The 23,392-nt window shown below is 40.1% G+C and overlaps 1 protein-coding gene across 1 annotated transcript in view; it reads left to right on the top strand.

The window, feature by feature from the left end:
- Window positions 1-3,169, top strand: part of myom2b (myomesin 2b) — a 66,221-nt gene extending 63,052 nt beyond the window's left edge. Inside the window, exon 35 of the mRNA XM_039652273.2 lies at window positions 2,412-3,169. Coding sequence (XP_039508207.2) covers window positions 2,412-2,855 — 444 coding nt within the window. The 3' untranslated portion in view covers window positions 2,856-3,169. The remainder of the gene's footprint in view (window positions 1-2,411) is intronic.
- The last annotated feature ends 20,223 nt before the right edge of the window (window positions 3,170-23,392 follow it).

Below are 23,392 nucleotides of genomic sequence, written 5' to 3'. Positions count from 1 at the left end.
TCATTATTTGTCGTTATAATACTTATTAAAGCCACAAATACTTAAATTTATGGGTCTCCTTTGTCGCTTGGGCAGCCAGCCTGGGTTAGCAGTGACACTTCTCATACCCCTTCGTTTGAAGTGTGCTCCCGAAAAATCTTCGTTTGAAGGGCTATCTGGCCCTTCACCCTAGCCCTCCCCCTCCAACCAAAAGAGAATTGGGACAGCCCTACCCCTTCACGTGGACGCGCAAAACGGAGGGGAAGCGGAAAGTGAAGGGGTAAGGGGTAGAATTGGGATTGGCCCTTACTGTCCTCGATTAAAGTTTGCATGTATGTCTCTAGTTCTGAAATCTTCTCTGACGTTACTCACTGTGTTTGTTGACTGATCCCACTCACCACAGTAGTATAGACTCTGGGCCTAGATAGACTCTTTAAAGACGAGAAAAAAAAAAGACTGGCACGGATGTCAGGTTGACAGGCTAGCGAGATACTAGCGTGTTTTGCTAGCGATAACGATTTATTTAAAAACTAGTGATGTCAGATTAATGTGATAATATCACATTAAACATTAGATAATATCTAATATATGTTGATGAATAAGTTAAATTTACCAAATAAAAACAACAAGTAGTGATTATAAATAGTAATTCAAAACAGAAAGCTATACTGAGATTACAGACACAAACCAGCAGCAAGGCAGACAGAAGCAATCGACAAAGTAAAAATGATTCAGGTAAATGATTCAATGATGCAAACAGTTCATTTAGCTGTACAGCAGCTTTAAAAGAAAACTGTCATTGTTCAGATCATCATTTATTAAATTAGGCCTAGAAAGGTTGTCTCACCTCAAAATAATTATTTAGATATAAATAATGTCTAAAAAAAAATAGACATTAATTATTAATGTCTAATTAATAATTAGACAGCTACTGCAACAATCGATTTGCATGACCTAAGAATTTCTGCTCAAACTGTCAGAACCCCCCCCCCCCCTCCCCCAAATACAGTTACAGTAAAACTGCACATTTTAGGCTGGTCTTTTATTGTTGCCACCCTAACGCAGATTTAGACAGATTTGTGAACAATATTTGAGATAAATAGGCGTTTTTGTACATAGAAAAAGATCTTAGATCTTTGACTTTAGTTCATGAAAATATGGGCAAAAACATAAGTATTGCGTTTATAATTTTGTTCCGTGTACATGTGTACAAATGTAAAACAAGTTGTTAATCACAATCGTACACTCATTATATTAATTACATATCTAAAGCAGTATGAATCTGGTCCACCTAGATTCATTCTTATAGGATTACTACGATGTCCATCATAAGTACCTTACTGTAACTGTCTCCAAAGTGTAAGAATTTTACTGTACACACGTTGTTTTGTTTGTTATGATAAACTGAGCAATAAGTCAACATTACTTTCTGTGATAATCTACATTATGCCTTAAGTGTTGTCAATAGACCTACACTTGTAAACTGTAGCTAACGCATTAATGATCTACAGTATGTTGCCGCAGACAGTCGTGCCGGTGAGTGCCGTTCTGCGGCTCTTCTCTTCAACCCTGGGAGTGTGCGTTGGAGGGCGTCATACTCCTCTGCTCCCTAAGATCCATGTCCATTGTCTTCTGCCTCATAATCCATTGCTTGCTAGCAGCATGAATCCAGCTTGGGGAATATGGTGTATTCTGACTGTGAAAGAATATTGGTGGGATTATGATTCGCCTGAATAGTTGATGCTGAAATGCCCGGAATCCTTTTTTCTTTCAGATCAAATAGACATAGCAGGTCAGTGGTTCTCAGATCCATTAAAGTAAAGATGAGGTGAACTCATGTGGGAAAGGAGACCTTTCACATGATGACCTGCTGAGGTCATGTACACTGGTTTTCCAGTGAGAGCTCCCCACAGGCCTTTGGCCGTACTGTATATTTTAGCTTTTATTGAGTCGTTTTGATGATCCCCATTACTGTGAAATATGTTAACTGGAAAAAATGCAACACAAATCTGAAAACACAGTTAGATTTATGTGCACTAAAAAGGGGGGGGGGGGGGGGGGGTTACCTATATGGATACAAAGGCTTATCACTACCATCCTTGTAGAGGCTAGAAACTTTCTTCAGAAATGTATTTATCACCTTACTTGTTTCATTGAATGAATACCAATTAAAAACAAAAGGTTTCAGCAAGATTATATGGCCACTTTATTAATGATAATCTCCCTATATTCATGTAAAGGGATACATATAATTTTTTAGTTAGCATCTCACCATCAGAATATCGTACTATCATTCGGAATTATGTGCATCTGCTTAATGCAGTCATGATATTTATGCCGTTAGTGTGATAATGACAGCATACTTCCTCTGAGAATGTTTCGGATTAAAGATGCATTTATCAAATCTTTCGTTTGGTTTTCATTTTTTTCAGACTCTGAGTCTGACCTGCACAGTATGCGGTGACCCCAAACCTCTGGTCAGCTGGTCGAAGAACGATCAAGAAGTAGAGCCCAGTGATCAGTACGTCATTTCCATGGACTCGGGCAAGTTCGCAAGCCTCACCATCAAAGGCGTGTCCCTGGAGGACTCCGGCAAGTACACCATGACGGTCCAAAACAAGTACGGTGGCGAGTCGGTGGACATCGTTGTCAGCGTGTACAAACACGGCGACAAGATTCCAGAAATCAAACCCACACCCACGCCTAAGAGGATCATGCCTCCCACAGGTCCGATTATACTTCCCACCACCAAGGCTGCCACCCCTGCCCCTGCCACTGCCCCTGCTGCGGCCAAGTCTCCAGCTTCTCCCCAAAACACCAAATCCCCCACTCCGCCCCGTGGCATGAAGTCTCCCACTCCCACTAGGAAGAAGTAAAGGCCCAGCTCTTTCCTCTTATTTGCCCCAACAGTACAAAGACGACTAGGTTTACATTTCCACTAAGAAATATCAGTGTTTGCAAGGCAGCAAATTAAGTTTGAGTTTAGGTTTTGCTTTGATGTAAACAAAATGCCGCCATCATGACACTCAGCACACATCTTGATTTCTTTCAGCTGTACACAGAAATTTACATAGTTGATTATATGGGTATAAATCAGTAAAGGTGATGCCATTTTTCTGATGTTATTTTTTTTTCTGTCAGCATAATATGCAGACATGTATAATAAATAATTTATAGTTTCTTTGCCCTAAAAAGTAGATGTAGATAATACATTTGGTTTTGAAACTTACTTCATGACCATAAGGGTAATCATTTGAATAAGGGTATTATGAATTAAATCCGGAAGTAATGTTTGACTTTGCGTTGCTGTTTGAGCATCCTGACCAGCCTGATACAGCAACTTAGGCACAACCAATGGTATGAGTTAAGGGGATGGGGGTATCTGTTTGTCCAATGACACAAAATGTACACACTCTTTAAATACAGCAAGGAAACCAAGTGAAATTCAGTATGCAAATAAGACTGTCAGAAATTGGCTAAAAATAATCTACAAAACATCTGTACGATAAGCGGTTTGGGCTGAACAAATTGTAAAAGTTTGATTCTTAGGTTTTGAGGCTTAGAACAAACCCTCAGGGATGCATACCAATAAACTATTGGTAACCGAAACAGAAAAGTGAATTTAGGCATCATATTGTAATTGAAAATATGAAAGACTGAATTGTTAGTGTTATTAAATTTACTGTAAGTAAGCGTTAGAAGATGGCAACATTTACATAAAAAAAATATATGAAAATGAACATTTAGGGGTGCATTCAGGTTGACTTTTTTAATGGCTCTCTCTTCAGTGGCTTTTTGCCATTGAGATGACTGGGGAAAACATGTCCCAATCAACCTGAATTCAGCCCTACAATACATACCCAATATTGATCAATAAAATAAAAATCTGTCATAACAACAGATATATTGTGCATCTTCGACATTATGCTGCCTTGCAAACAGTAATTGAACTACAGTTCACAAATAATAATAGTACAATAGAAAAGTAGTATTTTCCTCCCAAAATGCATCATCGTGACATAAAATGAGCAAGCATTTAGTATGAAAAGAAAAGAGACTAGGACGTTTGTGTGAAGGAGGGTTGGGCGAGTTATATTTAGTGCCACGAGAAAATGTGCGAAACAGTTTGTCATCTGGGTTGCCTAAGCTGAGTGGGCTCCTAATGATTTTGGCTCCCTTTTGCTTGGGGGAAAAGCTTTGATGTTAGTTTATTAAATATCTGTTTAAAAGCTGTTCTCTTAGTTAGCAACTGAAATCCAGAGGCTTTTTTTTTTTTGCTTTCTCGAGTGTATGGATGGCCTAAGAGTGCAGGACCTCCACTTAGCCCCCAGCGACTGCCATGAGCCCATCAGCGCTCTTCTCAACCTCATCTCACATCCTTGCCTTTTTCTCCTGGTATTGTGTTAATAAACGAGTTGGAAATCATTACCAGTGTCATTTCTGGCTTTACATTGTACACAAACACACAAACACACACGCACACCACACACTTATTGTAAAATATGAATGCGATTAGAAAAGCTACCGCCCCATCCGAAACGCATCAGCACTTTTCTTCGGTTCTTGGGCCAGTTGTACTTCACAAATCATTTCATGTATAAGGAACACCTAGCTTGAGGTTTTTTGCTGCCAAGAATGCACTGCTATACTTCCTTATTCACAATGCATGACTTGGCGATTTGTATTGCTTGGCAAATGTCCAATCAGAACCACTTTTTGTTCTTTTGAAATAAATGCATTGAGTTTACAGTGGCCACAAAGTATTTGGACACTTGAACCACTCTTTGTTGCATTAAATAACACTATAACAACCAAAGAAAAATAGCAAACAAATGCATATTGTCTCTTGAGTTTTCTGTTACTTTTTTACAATCCTGCCAGTGGTGTTTAGAGAATGTACTGCATTAAGTCCTCCAAGTTCACACTTGTATATTGTAGTTCACCAAGCTATGAACGTGATCCACCATTTCACATCCACAAGGTACCTTTTATGTTGATTTTGAACAGAATATCTATTGTTGTGTGTGTGTGTGTGTGTGGGGGGGGGGGGGGTCTTTTTGGTATCTTGTTTGATTGTGCTATAGAATGTTAAAAAAAAATTTAAGCGTGCCTTAACTGTCCAAATTTTTTTTTTTTTTTTTTTGATGCCACTGTATCCTGGTGCTTCTTTTCAGAAATTGTCTCCTCCCATAATATTTAAATAATGAGATCATAATTTTAATAATTTAAACAAAGCAGTGACACGGTTTCATTTTTTTTTTTCTGATTGAATTACTTCAGTAATCAGTTTACTTCAATACGAATTTGATTGTAATAATTAAAATGTAGGAAATTTAACTTGTTTTGATTTCAAATGTGTCTTTAATTAAAATATGAAAATTTAATCAGTGGAATTATTTGCTTTGAACTCAGATTTCTATAGCAACTCATAATCCCAGCAAATACTTTCCCAGACACAAGACGCATCAATTTTATGCAACAGAAATCATTGACTACATCACACACAGCTTGGAAATGCCATTCCTGCATGATAGATTATCTGCGGTGAATTCTAATGTTGTTGCATGTCTTGATGCTGACCAGTTGTGGCATGGCAGGCTGACCACCAAGTACAAATCTTTAAGACTGAATACCACATGGTGGCACTGGTGTCCCATTACGAAACCTCTGCAAGCTGCTGTCACCCCAATGATACGGGGTTCAGTTTTACACTTTTGAGTTCTAGCAAGAAGGCAAACCAAAAAACTATGTAATGTTCAGTATGGGGAACATCGAACAGAAAGTCATATATGTTAAGACTGGACAATATAGCCAAGGAATTCTAATTCTAATTAAAAAAAAAAAAAAACTATTACACTAAATTCAAAATGTCTAAAATGTAGGAACTAAATCCCAGCAAATGTCAAGTCAAAAATAGTATTCCATTTTTTAACACATAATGATATTTAGTCATTTTCATTTATATGCACCATATGACAATGCATAGTAGTAAAAAGGGAATATTTCACTGCATGTGTATTTTCATTGCAACATCGTATATACGTGAAAAAAATACCACATTGGGACACATTGATTTGGGACAGACTAATTTAAATTGAAAGCTGGTTTAAACTGACTCAAGGTAATGAATCAAATTTACTTAACACAATATTTTATTCTAGGTTTAAAGGTTACTAATAGCACTCACATTGAGTATGCAAACACTTACAAATCCATCGAAATCCTTTAATTTCAAACGCTTTCAAATTCATTATTTGTCGCTATGTTAAGATGAGAAACTTGATCAGTTCAGTTGTGTATCTATATCAATATTCACACATTAGGTATAGGGTCCAATTCTCACAATTAACTAACTATTAATGACAACTTTTGCCAAATTACTGCTTATTAATAGTTAGTAAGGTAGTTGTTACATTTAGGATTTGAATGTGCTTTGTAGTAATAAACAGACAATATCCTAGTAATTTGCATGCTATTAACCTACTAGTTAGTGAGAATTGGACTCTAAAATAAAGCGTTGCCAACAATATAATAACAATCTCTCTTAAATGTGTCTCTAATAATAATAAATCATAATACTAATAATAATCCCCTATGTAAAATACATGGCATATCATTCATGTCAGCATTAAAAAACGTTATTCATTTTTTATCTACAGTAGTGGTCACACTGACATGTTTTCACTGAAATGATTTTACTTCCTGCTAAATGCATTCTGAATAACCAGTACGTAATTTAAAAAAAAAAGTTATAACTGTAGTGTTTCGTTGAAGAGCCCCCTGGGAATCCCACAACAAAAAAATATACATAATACATAATGGAATCTGAGACTACTTTGAAGTAAAGAAAGTTTGCTATTGTTATCACTGTCGAGTGCACACAGCGTTTTCACTGGCAGATAATCTGAGTGTGGGTGAGCGTGCTTTGAAGATGTGTTAGCTTCCACTGCACTGAGCAAAAAAAGAAAAAGGAAAAAAAAAAAAAGAAGCCATGCCAACAAAAACTGTCGAGATTCTATAAACACCAACGGGCTGCCTGAAATGAGAGTGGTAGTGCTGTGAGGCTTGTCAGCCTTTCGCACTACACAACGTTTCATTAACAAAAATTAAAAGTTCCTCTCAAACTTCCTCTCTTATCTCTTACGGCCTGAATTCACATGGCTGTCGTTCCCATGTACCACTTATGCTTTCAAATGGATAGCATATTTATGTGCATTCAGCATGCACATCCAAGGGAACAAAATGCATTAAAAGTACTTACATCTTGTAGAAAAAACTATAACCAGCCATAGTCTTGTCTGCTGTCCAGGCGTCTTACACTATTGGTTAATTTGACGTGCTGTTCTAAAGAGAGCAGAGAGAGCAGTTGTCGCTTTCATCATCACACACATGAAGGACCAGTAGGTTGAGTGCATGTTTCAAGATGTTATAGACCAATAGTTTCAAGAGCTATAACTAAGAGAAGGCATTTTCTAATTTCTTCTTTGGCTTGTTGTAAGAGCACTACACAGAAGACCCCGTGAATTGATTTGAGAAGCAACGTATTTTTTTCTTTGTTGATCGTGAAGGCGTATAATACCTGGAATTCTCAGCATTCTCATCCATCTCAAATTCTGAAATCTTCAGTTACAGAAAAGGTTTTGTTTTTAACTAATAACCTGAGCCATAAATGTCATAAATTACATATCACAACAGCTTTGATTGGTTGATGGCACCACAACACAATAAAAAATAAATAAATAAAAATGCTTACTTTTTATTTTTCAATCCAAATGTTGGGTTGAGACTGTTGAGTGAGGAAGCCGGGTTAATTTGACCAAATTTGGGTTGATGAAGCAATCTAAACTTGGCCCTCACAGCGCGTGTTATATTAACGATAACGGGTGCCATGTGCGTGGTATAGCGCCGTTTTGTCATATAGCGTTCTATATGACGTTAAAGGATGAGAATGCGTTGCATAATCAGTAGCTTAATGATATGGTTTGGGAATACAGACATGAACGACTGCAGGCACGTCACACAAGTTCCAACCCTACTCTGAGTGCCGTTACCACTTCACCTATCCAAATGTGTGAAATAGAAAGAAAAAAAATAATTGTAGTGGAGAGGAGTGCGAATTTTAAAATTGACGTCAATGAGAAGTCCACCAAAATGCCTTGAGTGATGACAGGTGAGTGGAATCTGAAAAAGCCAAAAGGCAGTTGAGAGAAGTGAATAAAATGCTTTAATGGCATTGATTCACAGTTTATTCCTGACTATCAGGGTTTACGCAAGCTTTCAGTGTGTCTGTTCCTTGGCTACACTCAAAGCATGAGGCTTCGGCCGTATTGTGACTAAAATAAAAGTTATTCAACATTTATTTAACATTGTTCAGTGACCTTTTCAAAAAAGCAACTTTGTATTTTAGCAAATTAATTAACTACCATTTTGGGCTCATTTTAACATTTTAACAATAAATAAGTTCATCTTTGACTCTAATAGTATAGAGTTCATTAAAATATTTTGAAATAAAACAGGTCAAAAAAATAAATAAATAAAAAACTTGAGGCAAAGACATTTTAAGACTTTCAGGTTAATTAAAGTTTTTGCTGATCATTTTCCACTCTTGCCTGTTTTAGGGTTAAAGGGATAGTTCACTTTGAAATTAATTTTTGATATGTTTTAGCTTACCTCAAGTGCATTCAAGATGTAGGTGTCTTTGTTTCCACAGTATTTTCAATTTTGATATTTTACGTCAGACCTGTTCTTGTCTATCAGTCATATTATGGAGGTTTAGGGGGTCCTCCCCTCGTTTCACCTCAAAGAGCATGCACAGAGAAGTCAAAATTAAACATGATTGAATGACTCGTAAATGTAAGTACACATTGATGGCCTAAGACACGAAACGAGCGGTTTGTGAGAGAAAACTAACAGTATTTATATATTTTTTTTACCTCGTGTAACCACAGACATGTCCAACTGATCTGACGGCACGGGCGCTTTGGTCTGCGTGGTCTTCGGTCTGTGATCGCTTGCGCGTCTACGTCACTCATTGTTTACACGGAGATTTCGGAAGTTTTACCTGTCACTAAACATCTTCCATTGTGATTTCCTGTATATCTAAATATGTTTAGTGAAAGGTAAAAGTTCCGAAATCTCTGTGTTTAATTTTGACTTCTCTGTGCATGCTCTTTGAGGTGAAACGAGGGGAGGACCCCCTAAAGCTCCAGTATATGACTGACAGACAAGAACGGTTTGACCGAAAAACATCAAAATTGAAAATAAAGTGAAAACAAAGACACCTACATCTTGAATGCCCTTGAGGTAAGCTAAAACATATCAAAAATCAATTTCAAAGTGAACTATCCCTTTAAATATAAAAAAGTATGATATTCACAAAAACTAACTTCAATTTTAAAGTGCATCTAGCTAGTGTCAAAAGCAGAAATCACTTCTTAAAGAGCCTAATGAATCAAATCACTTGATAAACACTGAATCCACATTCATTGTATTCAGGAACCACAGATATACTGACATCCAAACTCTATTTCGCAAATATAAACCTGATGGTTCAAAAGTGTTTCATAAAAAGAAACACTGCAAGCGATGGCAGTTTTTGACATAAAGTGTCATGATTTATGTCCTCTCTGTGTTTGAAAGGAATAGATAAAGTAATCTTACTATAATGATTATTTGCCCTTCTGCACTAAGAACATGTAAAATGTAAAGGCGTCCTCTGTGTTGAGTGGTATTCAAGACTGTGTTTAAGGAATAAGGAAATAAGGATGAGATGCACCCACAGTGAAAGAGAATGACACATAACAACTGCATAGCATGACAAATGACTGACTTCAGAGAGTTATGCAGCATTCAGGTTTTACGCTTTCCAGCACATTTGAAATATAATGACATTTTCTTATTTGTAACACGCTGTCCTTGAACAAATTCGTGAAATACATAAAATCCCAAATGAGAATGGCTACTATATTTACTGGAATTGCTGTTGTTTTTATTTATTTAACAAAATTAGTTGTTAATTAGTCAGACCTTTTCCAGACTCCAGGTGTGTATGAAAATCAACCGTCTCTATATCCGAACTACTGTTACGACACACCATTACACATTTATTAATCACCTCAAATCCCTAAATGATTGACTTTCCCTTCTTAACTATATAAAAAGAACTGATTTCAAAAGGTCCAGCCTTGCCCCAAGCAATGCTTGCCATCAAGTAAACTGAGAAAATAATGATTAGAATTATGAATAGATAATGAAATAAATTTGCAAATGATATGCAAAATTATTATAGCATGTTTTAGGGAATACTAAATTCTTAAAGGTAAAGTGTGCAATTTCCCACTATAGCAGATCAGTTTTTCACACACAATGTATGTATATGGTGATTCACACAAAGCTAGTATTTTAGAAGGCTTGGCATACAGCAGATGCTTTTATGAAGTAGTGTTATGTTACTTTCAAATTCTTTTTAGAGAACAGAAACTCAAACAATATGTCTAGCTCTCATTTTGCATTTCAGAGAGGAAAGACAAGTGTGAGAATGACTTGAGAGTGTGAGAAAAGGCTTAAAATAGATAAATCGTTGTTTTAGGGTGAACTGTTCCAATTTGAGAGCACTTTCACCATGTATGGGCAAACCCTACATATGTTTATATGCTCATGTTAACCATGGACGATCATATTACATTTATATAACATAAGTATCTTTCTTCACACAGTTTTGGTCCTGTCCACAAATATATTTTGAGTGCAGCACAAGTAGCTTTCAAACTGCATTTCAAACCAATTGAAATGAATCAACAGTGGTTCAATGGTGCACACTGCTCGCCATCCAGAGGATTTGATCCCAGAATGCTATGGAAATATGCCAGAAACTGAGTTCCACTTACACGCCTCTGGTTTCTGGTTCCCCCAAAGCTAAACCCCCTGCTCAGCGCTTTAGAGAATGCTTTCAGCCGTATTAACATCGGGGGATACTAAAACAACATACAGAAAAGATTCCTCTCCTTCTGTCCTCTTATTTTAGAATAACTGAAAGTCAATTATTTATACAGAATTCCACAACCTTAAAACTGTGCTTGGCCATTTTATCAGAGTAAATATATTTGTTGAGCTTCGTACAGTAGTTATGCACAGAAAAGTACACCCAAATGGATTCATTATTTATTCTGCAAAAAGAAAAAAAGAAAAAGAGGTTCAAGTCTGTGAAGCATTGATTAGAATAACCAGGAGGGAAGCTGAACTGCGAATAGGCATATTTAAAATAATTATTTCCATTTGGACCATGGTAATATGCAAATTACAGTTTCAGGTTCAGCGAACCTTTCCATTTGTAACACAGAAGCCTACAACATGACTGCATTTTGCTTATCAGTTATTTATTCAGTTTTTACCTCGAAGCAATGCCACAAAACAATTAACACTTGAAAAATAAAACATCCACTCAGGACAGAGGAAGAAAAGCCTTCATTAAATGGCAGATTGATAAGCGAACAAATAAACAGACAGCTAGACCAGCACCTCAGTCAATTAAACAGGTTTTTAAAAGGACTCAAATTAGCATTTTTAGCTGCACGTATATGAGTGTTATTTGGGACAGGAAAGTCATTACATCAGCAGCACTGCTCAGACAATTCAAATGCTCAATTAATGTCAGGGTTTATAAAATAATGAATTCATTATTACTGCACAAAAATGCGTTGAGGTGAAACCTGTCAAGAAAATGTCTCAGTCACTCCAAAATCAAATTAAGAAGATGAAGAATATATTATTAATTACATTCTAAATTGTATATTATATGACCGTTAAGCCTATTTTTAGAACTGTTGATATTTTGTTTTATTTTTTGTTATGTGACATTATTTTCATGATTTTTTTCTCTAAAAATTCTCATTACTGTAATGTGAAACTTTGACATATTACTTTATTAAATTGTTTAGCAGTACTGGAAACAGTGTTGGGTAAGTTAGTATCAAAAATTCATTAATTACTAGCTAGCTGTCTTCACCAGTGGAGTACTGTACTAATAACTCTCTTTCTAAATTCAAAATGGCATTACTTATTACTAATTACCTTTAAAATCCCACATCAACCTTGATCAGTTGAACAATACAAAGATAGACATGAAACCGCTCTTCTTTCAAATAAATAATGTAAAATTTCATAAATTATTCTTGAACTGGACAAAGTATTTAAAAGGCCCTATTTTAACGATCTGAAAAGCAAGTATAAAATGCGAAACGCAAGTAAAATTTGAGGGCGGATCTCTGGCGCTGTTGCTATTATACCGGCAGGATAAATTAGTCTTGCTCCCGATGTTGGTCTGAAGTAGCTACATTACTCATCCAGTAGGTGTGTTTTGGGGGTAATGTGCAATAAACCAATTCTCACATTCACATTAAGAGCAGGAGCGGATTCCTATTATGATGGCGGATTTGCCAGGTGTGCGCCAGGAGCAGTTCACAGCGGAGGAGACCGACGTTCTCGTCAGGGCCGTAAAAGACAGACAAGTGACATTGTATGGGGAAGGGAGAAACCCACCCAAATTAGCTGAAATAAAAAATATTTGAGTTCCCTTTCGTAGTCACTCGTAGTTACGTCGGATAATGGAGAATGGGGGTTTCACCTAGAAAGCCAATCCTCTTCGAGTATTAAAAAACGAGACAATGGCAAGCAAATGCCATGGGTGCATAGCATATGCTGGCGAAGGGTGCAATCGAGACTGTCCCTCCAGCCGAGATGAGGTCAGGGTTCTACAGCCCCTACTTCATTGTCCCCAAGAAGACCGGTGGGTTGCGACCGATCCTCGATCTACGTGTTTTGAACCGCACTCTTCACCGACTGCCATTCAAAATGCTCACGGTCAAACGCATTTTCGTTCGGCCCCAGTATTGGTTTGCAGTGGATTGGTTTTAACTGAAGGACACGTAATTTCACGTCTCCATTTTACCTTGACACAGACCGTTTCTCCGGTTTGCTTTCGAGGGACAGTCATATCAGTACGCGGTTCTCCCATTTGGCTTGGCTCTGTCTCCTCGTGTGATTACGAAGGTCGTCGAGGCAGCCTCGATCTCGACGATTTTCTGATCTTAGCACACTCTCGAGATCAGGTCTGCGAACACAGAGACCTTGTGCTCCGGCACCTAGACCGCCTGGGCCTTCGGGTCAACTGGGAGAAGAGCAAACTTTGCCCCGTGCAGAGGATCTCTTTTCTCGGTATGGAGATAGACTCGGTCGCCATGTCCACGCAGCTCACCGAGAAGACCCCCGGAGATGCTCGATCAGTGTCGTGCTTTTCTTCCTGCAAGATGGGTTGGAGCGAAGGCTGTCTCCCTCCACCCTGAAGGTGTATGTGGTCGCTATTGCCGCATATCACAAAGCAGTTGATGGTAAGTCTTTGGGGAAGCACGACCTGATCGTCAGGTTCCTGAGAGGAGCGAGGAGACTGAATCCTCCTCGTCCTCCTCTCGGGACCTCTCAGTCTTCTGACTCTCTTAAGTGCCCTGCAGAGACCTCCCTTTGAGCCTCTGCAATCAGTTGAGATTAAATTCCTGTCAATGAAGACAGCGCTCCTGGTTGCACTGGCCTCCATCAAGAGGGTAGGGGATCTGCACGCATTCTCCGTTGACGAAGCGTGCCTGGAGTTTGGGCCGACCTACTCTCACGTGATCCTGAGACCCCGGCCTGGATATGTGCCCAAGGTTCCTACCACTCCCTTCCGGGACCAGGTGGTGAACCTGCAAGTGCTGGCCCTGGAGGAGGCAGACCCAGCCTTGGCACTGCTCTGTCCAGTACGTGCCCTCCGGGCTTACATAGACAGAACGCGGTGTTTCAGGACCTCAGACCAGCTCTTTGTCTGTTATGGTGGGAGCCAGAAGGGAAGGGCTCTCTCAAAGCAGAGGTTGTCTCCCTGGATAGTGGACACCATCGCTTTGGCTTACCAGCAGCAAGGTCGACCGTGCCCCCTTGGTGTGACAGTTCACTCCACCCGGAGTGTGGCTTCCTCTTGGGCTCTAGCGCATGGTGCCTCGCTAGCAGACATCTGCAGAACTGCAGGCTGGGTGACACCTAACACATTCGCTAGATTCTATAATCTCTGAGTGGAGCCTGTGTCCTCTCCTGTACTCACTCAAACGGCCAGTACTGGACCCACTCAGGTGTCTTCGCTTGCTCGCCATTCCACTCCTCGGACTGGATAAGTGCGATTTTTCCTCAGCTCAGCCTCCAATTGAAGCCCTGAGTCCTCCAGCACCGTTGATGCTCGCGCCAGTGTCTGTTGCCTGGGCGTCGGCTAGGTGCCTTCGTGTGCGGTTCCTGCTAGTAACCTCCACATGTGTATTTTCCACTGTAAGCCTCTCTGAGCATGTGTCTTCCCTCGGCAAGCCACCTTGCCACCCCTGGAGTTGCTTTTTAGCCTCCCTTTGGTTGGTGACTCCAGTGTTCCTCCATATGAAGCCCCCTTGGGCCATATGTGTATTCTTAAGTCCTCCCTACGGGTAGGCTTACTGCAGCATATTTCCTCTGAGATATGCTCCCCAGTGTACCTTGGTTTTACTGTGCTAAGTAGGACTCCTCGTCCATGCTAAGTTTTCACGACAGGGGATCAGACTTTCGCAGCACACTGGAAGACAGCTGTGAAGGTGGCGTCATTACACGGGGGACCCCCATTCTCCGTCATCCAACATAACTCGGATTGACTACGAAAGGGAACGTCTCGGTTACGTATGTAACCCTCGTTCCCTGAGTAGGGAACGGAGACGTTACGTCTCCCTGCCACTTCCGCTGTACCGCTGGGTAGACGCATGAGTTCAGTCTCGGCTCCTCAGCGAAGACATACTGTGGTTGCGTCCGCTTCCTCCTTTTATACTCACTAGGTGAGGCGGGGATACGCTATGCAAATTCCGCAGACCCATGGCATTTCCTTTCCATTGGCTCGTTTTTTAATACACGAAGAGGATTGGCTTTCTAGGCGAAACCACCATTCTCCGTCATCCGACGTAATGTCTCCGTTCCCTACTCAGGGAACAAGGGTTACATACGTAACCGAGACGTTTTTCTCAATCGGTTTGGCTTTCTTTTCTCAAAACAACAAATTCTGATCTCTGAACAATTACTTTCTTGTTCACATCAGATTAGAATTTCTTTTTGATTTGAGAAAATTGTATGTGTTTTGGAAAAAGAGAAGGTATTGTCTACAATTTCCACAATAACTAAGTTGATTACCAGTAAAATTGTTAAACTCCTAAACTTTCTTTCATTGTGTGAGCCATTACAAGCAACATGATGCATTTAGTTATCACGATCTGTCAGACATGCATGTATATTCCATACATATCTGACATGGAAAGTTTAATGTCTGTTAAATTGACAAAAAGCCTGACATTCTGTGACAATTGGTATGTGTGACAACTGGTATGTGACATTATCCTTGGTGTTTAAGCTAGCTACTGACGTCCACATATTTTTGTTGTAAAATTTATTGTGAATGTATCACTATAAGGGTGAGTTTGTGTCATGCTTGTGACAATGAATACTGTTAAAAGTATAATTCATTTTTGTGTTATGTGAGAATTAATGTAAAAATGAGTATTAATGTGATTTGATAACTTTGTTAAAAACAATTTACATTTCATATGGTAATTTGGTTAAAAAGATCATTTAGAATGCATTAAGAAGATACTTGTTACTGTGGTCCTGAATATGATGAGTGCACTAATATTGAAATGTATGTTTTCTTGTATACATTGTTCAAAAACTTATTCAATGCAGACGAGTGAAGGCGAGAGCTGCGTGTGCGTGTTTCTTCAACTTTCTAATTTTTTTCCCCTTTTTAAGGGCACAACATATTCATACAGTATATCTATTTTTTGTAGAAATGTGTGGCATTGGCATTGTCCAATTTACTGACCCTTTCGAAAGGGAACTCGCTCTGTGTCAATGAGGCTATTGGAACGCTCTCCACTTGAACCGGTGTCTGAATCAGCGCAGTCTCATCCTTGGGACGTCTTTTGACAATACGTCAACATCCACCATTTTAGGGTACCCTTTAACGTCGGTTTGATGACGTTATCAGATCCTAACCCTACCCAGACCTAAACCTACCCCTAAACCTATCCCGTCACCTAACCGACGTTAAAGGTAAAGCATCAGTTGTATGACGTCCCAGGATCGTCATGTAACTGACGTTGATGGGTACCCTAAATGTTGACGTATGGTCAAAAGACGTCCCAAGACGTCAGTTATATGACGTCTTGGGATGAGACTGTGTTATCTGAATAACTATCCAATCATGGCAATCGATATTAACCGGCGACCTGGAAGTATAAAAGGGGCGCCTAGCGAACATGTTATCCTCTTTTCATCCTCAAGGACGGTTTTGTCTGATTTGCAATCACCTGAAAAAGGTAAGAACAATTATGGCAAGTGATAATAGTTTCAAGGGTTCTCAGGTTTCTGACACCAGATGACACACACAACGTGTGTTTACTTTTTGGGCTCAGAGAATGCACAATCAGCTCTTGAGAAATCTGATTGTGCAGAATGTGAGTGTTTTCGTCCAAGAAAACTCTGCTGTCGTCTGGCCTTCTTCTCAAGGGAAGAGGGACAGACATCTGTGCAAGGCGATTCAGGTCCCGTTCGCGCTGAGGCATAGCAGAGACTAGAATCGTGGGGTTTTCTTTACTAAACCCAAGGGAATGGAGGTCTTAGTGCATGGCCAATGATATTTGACCTTATGAATTCTTATATTCAAGGGGCTAAGAAGAAAAGTCCTTTTTTTAATTTACAGACCTTGCTGCCAGCTACCACACTCAATGCTGTAAAGGTCGGAGGCCTGAGCCCAGTACTTCTTACTTTCTAGAGAGAAAGACCAGGGGCCGTATTCACAAAGAATTTTATCTTACCACTAGGAGTACTCCTAAATCGCACTAAAATATTTTAGCTAGGAGTTTTCTCTTTAAAGTTATTCACAACGCCTTTCAGACATACTCTTAGTAAGGAAAAATGACAACTCCTAATCTAAGATTGAGTCATTGTTGTTATGGATGACGTCACGTCTTATGCACGAGCTTCCTCGCAATGATCACGGTGATTGGTTGTTAGATGAAAGGGCCATCATGTGGAACATAACACAGACGCAACAAATCATGGAATTACGACATCTAAATATGTCTGTGTCCTACACAAAACAATAATAAGAAAAAAAAAGTTATGTTATTGAAATGCATAGGCTTTATAATGACATGTTTGTGCAGGCCCCAGTGAAGTGTAATTCTAAAAAGGCAGAAAGATAAAAGTCATGAATTAAATTATTCAAGGTAGCCTAAGGGCCTGCAGTGTTCACATATCGCGTCTTTTGCGCACTCAAGTTGGTTATTTCAAATTTAGGCGCGCGGTGTGCGTGCCCGTTTTTTCCAAGCATGTCCGTATGGAGCGCACCGTAGGTCACGTGACAAGAACCAACCCGTAGCGCAACCGCCCTAGCGTTTTGGAAAAAGGAGAATGTGGGGCGCCTTGCGTTTAGGCGCTATGTGAATGGTGCCTATTACCTAATACCCTAATGAAAACCTCCACTTGCCCAATAATGAAAAAAATTACACTTGCATTAACACTTGCTTGGTTAACTGACATTCTATTAGCCTAACTACTTAAAGCAAGGAAATGTTGCTCCTATTGAAGTAGCCTAATGTAATTAATAGTTGAATGACGGTGGATTATGAACTCGCCAAAATGGAAAAGAAAGCCCAACTGGACGCAGGATCAGTTACTGCTGCTGACCCAGCTAGGAAAAAAACAAACATAATAAAAGTGAAATTCGGCACTGGGATATCAAGCAAAACTAAGCGCGAGACATAGGAGAGGATTTGTTTGCAGATAAATGCAGTATTCCCGCTTGTTTCGCGGCTTGTTTTCCCGGACGACTACGAGAGATGCCGGTATCTGCTACAATCCTTTGTGAATAGGTTAGGAGTTAGGAGTCCTCTCGACTTCTTTTAAGCTATCCCAGACTTAGGTGCTACTTTTAGGGCTAAAATGCTTCGTGAATTACTCTTAGTGAAAAAAATTAGGAGTCCTAAAGTTAGTAGTGACACGCCCATTATTTTTAGGAGTTGCTCCTAAATTTGCCAGTTAGGAGCTACTTTTAGCCTTAAAATTCTTTGTGAATACAGCCCCTGATAGATATCTTCATGGGAGGCTTTTTGAAGGTAGCCTGCTCGTCGAAGGGTTTGAGAGTTGTTTATCTCTCACGGCCCTCGGAAGGCTTGCGGATTTGAGCTGCCGGATGAGGATGTGTTGTCAATAACATCATCTGATCTGACAGCGAGTGTTCTCCTGGCAGCCCAAGAAAGCAGGAGATGAGGGTGAAGAGGATTTACAACCCGAACCCTCACAGCCACCCTGCCCCACGTATGATGAGTTGTGAGTGTTATGGAACGCTCTCAGAGAGGCTTTGCAGCCGTAGGAGTGCGTGAGGGAAGAGACCGCTCGTGACAAACTTTAAAAACTTTTTCTCAGCCTTAATGCTCCAGCTCCATGAGCCCTCTATTTCTGCCCGATCTATACAATAGATTGAAAAGGCATGGTAGAACACGTGTTTAGAGTGCATCCATCACCATCAGCGAACACACTATTGGCGCTTTTCCACTGCATAGTACGGTACGGTTCGATTCGGTACGGCTCACTTGTGGTGCTTTTCCACTGCATGGTACGGTACAGTACGGTTCGCTTCAGGTCGCTTTACATGGTACCTGGTCTGTTGAGGTTCCAAGCGTACCGTACCGGTACTAAAATGTGACGTGAAACACTGCAGATCACTGATTGGTCAGACAGAATCGTCACTACCAGCGTCACTACTAGCGTCATTGGATTTGCGACACGAGACACTTTTTTAGCAGTATTTTTGTTTTGCTGCCATCAGCCTCATTTTAAACACATTTTTTCGTCTAGCAGTTAAAAACAACCACATACCAAGAATCAGGAACACCATCCCCTCGATAGTCTCCATTGTTCCTGTGTTGTGGGTTTGAAAATGTGGCGCTTTTAAGATGATGTCATGGCAGTAGAGGCGCGCGCAAATAACGATCAGTCCCACACACTTTGAAGGGGTACTACTGCAGTGGAAACGCAAAGCGATCCGAACTGTTCCGCGCCGAGTCGAAGCGTACTGAGCCGAACCGTACCGTACTATGCAGTGGAAAAGCGCCATATGCTGATGTTAAGGGGATGCGCAAACACGGGTATGTGTCGATGCTTTAATTGACGAGAGACTCGCAAACTATCTTGCGGTTGGGGAGGCATCAACACTAAGTGTTCTGGCCCTGCCTCTTAAACAAACATTGCGCTTAAAAGGCAGGGCATACGCGATAGTGTACCATGCAAGCAAACCACGCTGATCTGCTGAAAGATTTTGACCAAGGTCAGGTCTTTCCCCTTGATGCAGTGAAAACGAGCCGTGCCGCACTGCAGATTAGTTCTCCGGGCCACTATACAAGCAGCTGATGGTGGCCAGGGAAAGGCATCTGTGGTTGAACTTGGATGGCATTGGGGAGAAAGAAAGCTTTTCTTCTCGATACACCAGTATCGCTATCTGAACTTTTTGAGATTGAGATGCTGATGGGACAGTTCAGATAGGCGAAGCCGCACCCGGTTGCATTTAATTTTGCATAACACTGCAGTCCGAATCTGCACACTTCCTACACTCCAGGCACTTCTTGCATCAGCCCTGAGGCTGGATGAGTGATACCTTCAGTTTGGAACCCTTCTGTCGGTCTGATATTGGATTTGGTAGTAAGTGCGCTCTTTCGAGCTCTTTATGGCGATAGGCCTCCAATTTGTGAATGTCGTTTAGGCCATCGCTCTACAAGCAGCAGGTTGAGCTCTGTTGGTCTCCTCCCTTTATGAGAGTTTTAGTAAGGTTGTACAGTAGACCTTGGTTCCCTGTTAGAAAGTATTAAGGGGTGTGTTAGGTGGGGTTTTTATAAGAGTAGAAATAGGCCCCTGAAGTTCCCAATATATAGGTAGGCTATGCACACTCTTCCCATAGGCTTCCTCTGATTAGAGTCGTCTGGCTTATATAGTGGGTAGTGCCAATCTGAGGTAGTGAACAGGTTGGCCATATTATATAACACATTTTGCATTAAAGATCCCCTATCATAGCATTTGAAATTTTCCTATTTTTGTTTTGGGAGTTTCCAAAAACAGTGCATGCAAGGATAAAAAAACACTTTATTTGTCTTGTAATATGCATTTATTTTTACCCGATTTGCTCAACGACTCCCAAATGATTCGTTCGACGATTCATTTTCCCAAACACCTCCTTTGAGTGACGCAAATCTGCGGCGATTGGTCAAATGACCCAGTCACATTGTTATTGGTAAACCGTAGGCAGAGATTGTCGGCAACGGAACACCCATAACCAGGATTATAGCTTGTCAAGTGTTGAAAATTGTAGACAGTGTTTGAACAAACGTGTCAGAAAAAGTGAACTTTCCACACGGTCCCTTACTCGCGTCTCCGTCAAGAGCGTGCTTTCCCGGCAAAACTCACATTGTGGCGGCTTTTGAGGGACAGTGCTTATTATATAGAGCGAAGTCATATTTGGCTAAGTCGTTTAGGAGGTAATTGCCATTTTTCAAAGAATGTCTGGTGAACATCAAAAACAAAACTAACTTTACCCCGCTTAGAAGCTGCACAGAGTGTACACAACACACACAACACAATAACTATATTGTGCATGCTACAGAAAACATAACAGCAAACATTATTAATAATACTTACAGATTGTGATTCGGAGGAGGACGAACCTGATCCGTATACACTGGATACTGAGCCCTCCTTCGGGACAACCGGCTTGCGAATCCACATTTGAATTCATTTATGTTTTTGAATGATTCGCCATTAAAATGATGAGAACACAAGGTTCGGGCTATACTGTTGAGGCATCGTTGCAAATATGAACTCTAACCACTGATTCTTCACATGCTCGTCCCTAGGCAATGAAAACAAGTGGCTGAACTGTCTTTGCAATGTAGAACACAGTGTCTTCTCGACATGACACTATTCAGCTGAAGTTTTTGAATGTGTTCTACACTCCCGTCTGCACGCACAGTTGTTGGGAGCGGCCAATGAGCTAATGTTTTGTAACTAACGTCATGACGTAACAGCTAATGACTCGTTTCAAAAACAATTCATTTCATAAACTCAGAGTCGACTCTCACTTTTGAAAGACAATAAATTTATATACGGTGCACTTTCAGATATACATCTTTGCAGGATGTTTTCATTCCCTTAGAGCTATAGTCCACACTACATGAACAGTCATTTTCAAAAATCCATGATAGGTGCTCTTTAAGTGTAAATGCTAGTGGTGTATCAGGGTAGATAACAGCATAGGTAGCAGGCTACCTTCAAAAAGCCTCCCATGCAGATATCTATGGGTGTTGTCAGGTCTTTCTCGTCTAGAGAGTAAGAAGCAGTGGGCTCAAGCTTCCGCCCTTTAGCTGGCAGCAACGCCTTAAGTTAAAAAAGGATTTTTCTTCTGAGCCCCTTGAATATAAGAGTTCACGTCTTAAGGTAGATTGTCATTGGCCACTTACAGAGGCCTATATTCCCTTGGGTTTAGTAAAGAAATATAATATCTGTCTTGTATAATTAAAAGATAAAAGGTCTCAACCCTGATACATCCTTCAGGATCATACTGATATTGCTCCCCTTGTTAGGGTCATTAATTCGAGCACTTTGCTTCCTATAGCTCGTACTGTATGTTATCACCCTTCACCACCCAGGCTCAGGTAGAGACAGATTAGTGACTCCCTCCCACTTGGGATGGTTGAGTATGCTCCCTTTGAGCCAAAGCACTTCCTGGGCTGACGTCTGTGACTTTCAAAGTTGTAGGCCTTTGTTCCCTGAGAACATTAGCCATGCTTTGGGGATGCCTGCTGAACAGTCCCTTCAGATGAAAGTGGATGACATGTTTTCGAGGCACACCTTTTATACTTCTGGGTCGCAGTAGTAATGACGTCATAGACTGTCGCTGGTCAATTTCGATTGCCATGATTGGATAGTTTTTCAGACAACGGTTCACTAAGAAGGGTGTTCCCCAATAGCATCATTGATGCAGTGTATCGTTCCCTGTTCTCAAGGAACAGAGGTTGCAGTTGTAACCTAGACGGTTTTGAACCATGAATTAAATGTTTTGGGTGAGTTACTACATTTTTTGCAGACATAATGTATAGTGTTCTGATGTCCAATCAAGCAGTTGTGACAATTGAACTTACAGTTTAGAGGATTTAAAGACTGTTTCAAAAAATGTGCTAAAGTGATTGAGAAAAAATGTAAAGAGAACAAAAGTAATGAAAAAGCTAATCAAACAAGATGTTTTTAATAAGCCATACCATGTTTGTTGTAGACGAGTCCATTGAAATATGCATGTTTCATCTTGTACATATAATTTGCATTTCCTAATTGACTGGCCATATGGTTGCCAAATATAGTACAGGTATAATTTCCTCTGGTATTAAAACCCCTTTATGTTGTTCTCCCATTTCTACATCTTAATCAAATGCGCTTGGGTCTTATGCAAATTCTTACGTAAATGCCTCCAATAAGACTACTCAAGATCATTATTCACAGTATATAACTGATATAAAACAAAGACAAATTATTTAGTAAAATTAAGGTAAGAATATCATAAGATTTAATATTTTGCCACAAACAAAGACAATACGAAATTCATTTTCAATATTGTAAATTGTTTGAATTGTTTTAACAGAACAAACCTGCGCATCTGAAATTCGATTCAAATGCTTCATATGAGAGAGTGTACACTTTATGTGACTATGTGTGGTGGTGATGATGATGATGAAAATTATTCACAATATGTTACAAAAAACAGACCTAAAAGTAGAGATAGATAGATAGATAGATGGGTAGATAGATAGATGGGTAGATAGATAGATAGATAGATAGATAGATAGATAGATAGATAGATAGATAGATAGATAGATAGATAGATAGATAGATGGGTAGATAGATGGGTAGATAGATGCCCTGTTGTACAGACAAAGAATAATAACGTAGGCTCATAAACCTTTTAGGCTACAACTGGTCAATGGGGTCTTATTGGCAGAAAAAAACACTCTGCTTCATGAGCCCACCACACCCATGCACTAGAGAAAAATAACAGCAGTACCTTCCGGGGTGCGTCAGTCAGCACATCCACACTCCGAATGGCCACCTAACAGCATCTGCCAGTGGAAAAGCTGTCCTCATGTCTGGCCTGGCTAGGTGCCCATTACGATCAATCTCCCTTGGTTACGGCCCCTCCAATCTGACAGCACTCCCGCTCTAGGAACAAAGGGCCTCCACACCAGGTGCTCAGAGCTCACCATCTGCAGAGCTACACCTAATGACTGCTTTT

The sequence above is a fragment of the Pimephales promelas genome, chromosome 11, assembly GCF_988280905.1.
Source record: "Pimephales promelas chromosome 11, fPimPro1.hap1.1, whole genome shotgun sequence".
Lineage (NCBI taxonomy): Eukaryota > Metazoa > Chordata > Actinopteri > Cypriniformes > Leuciscidae > Pimephales > Pimephales promelas.
The sequence above is the reverse complement of the archived record's forward strand: the minus strand, read 5'-3'. Positions and strand labels throughout refer to the sequence as shown.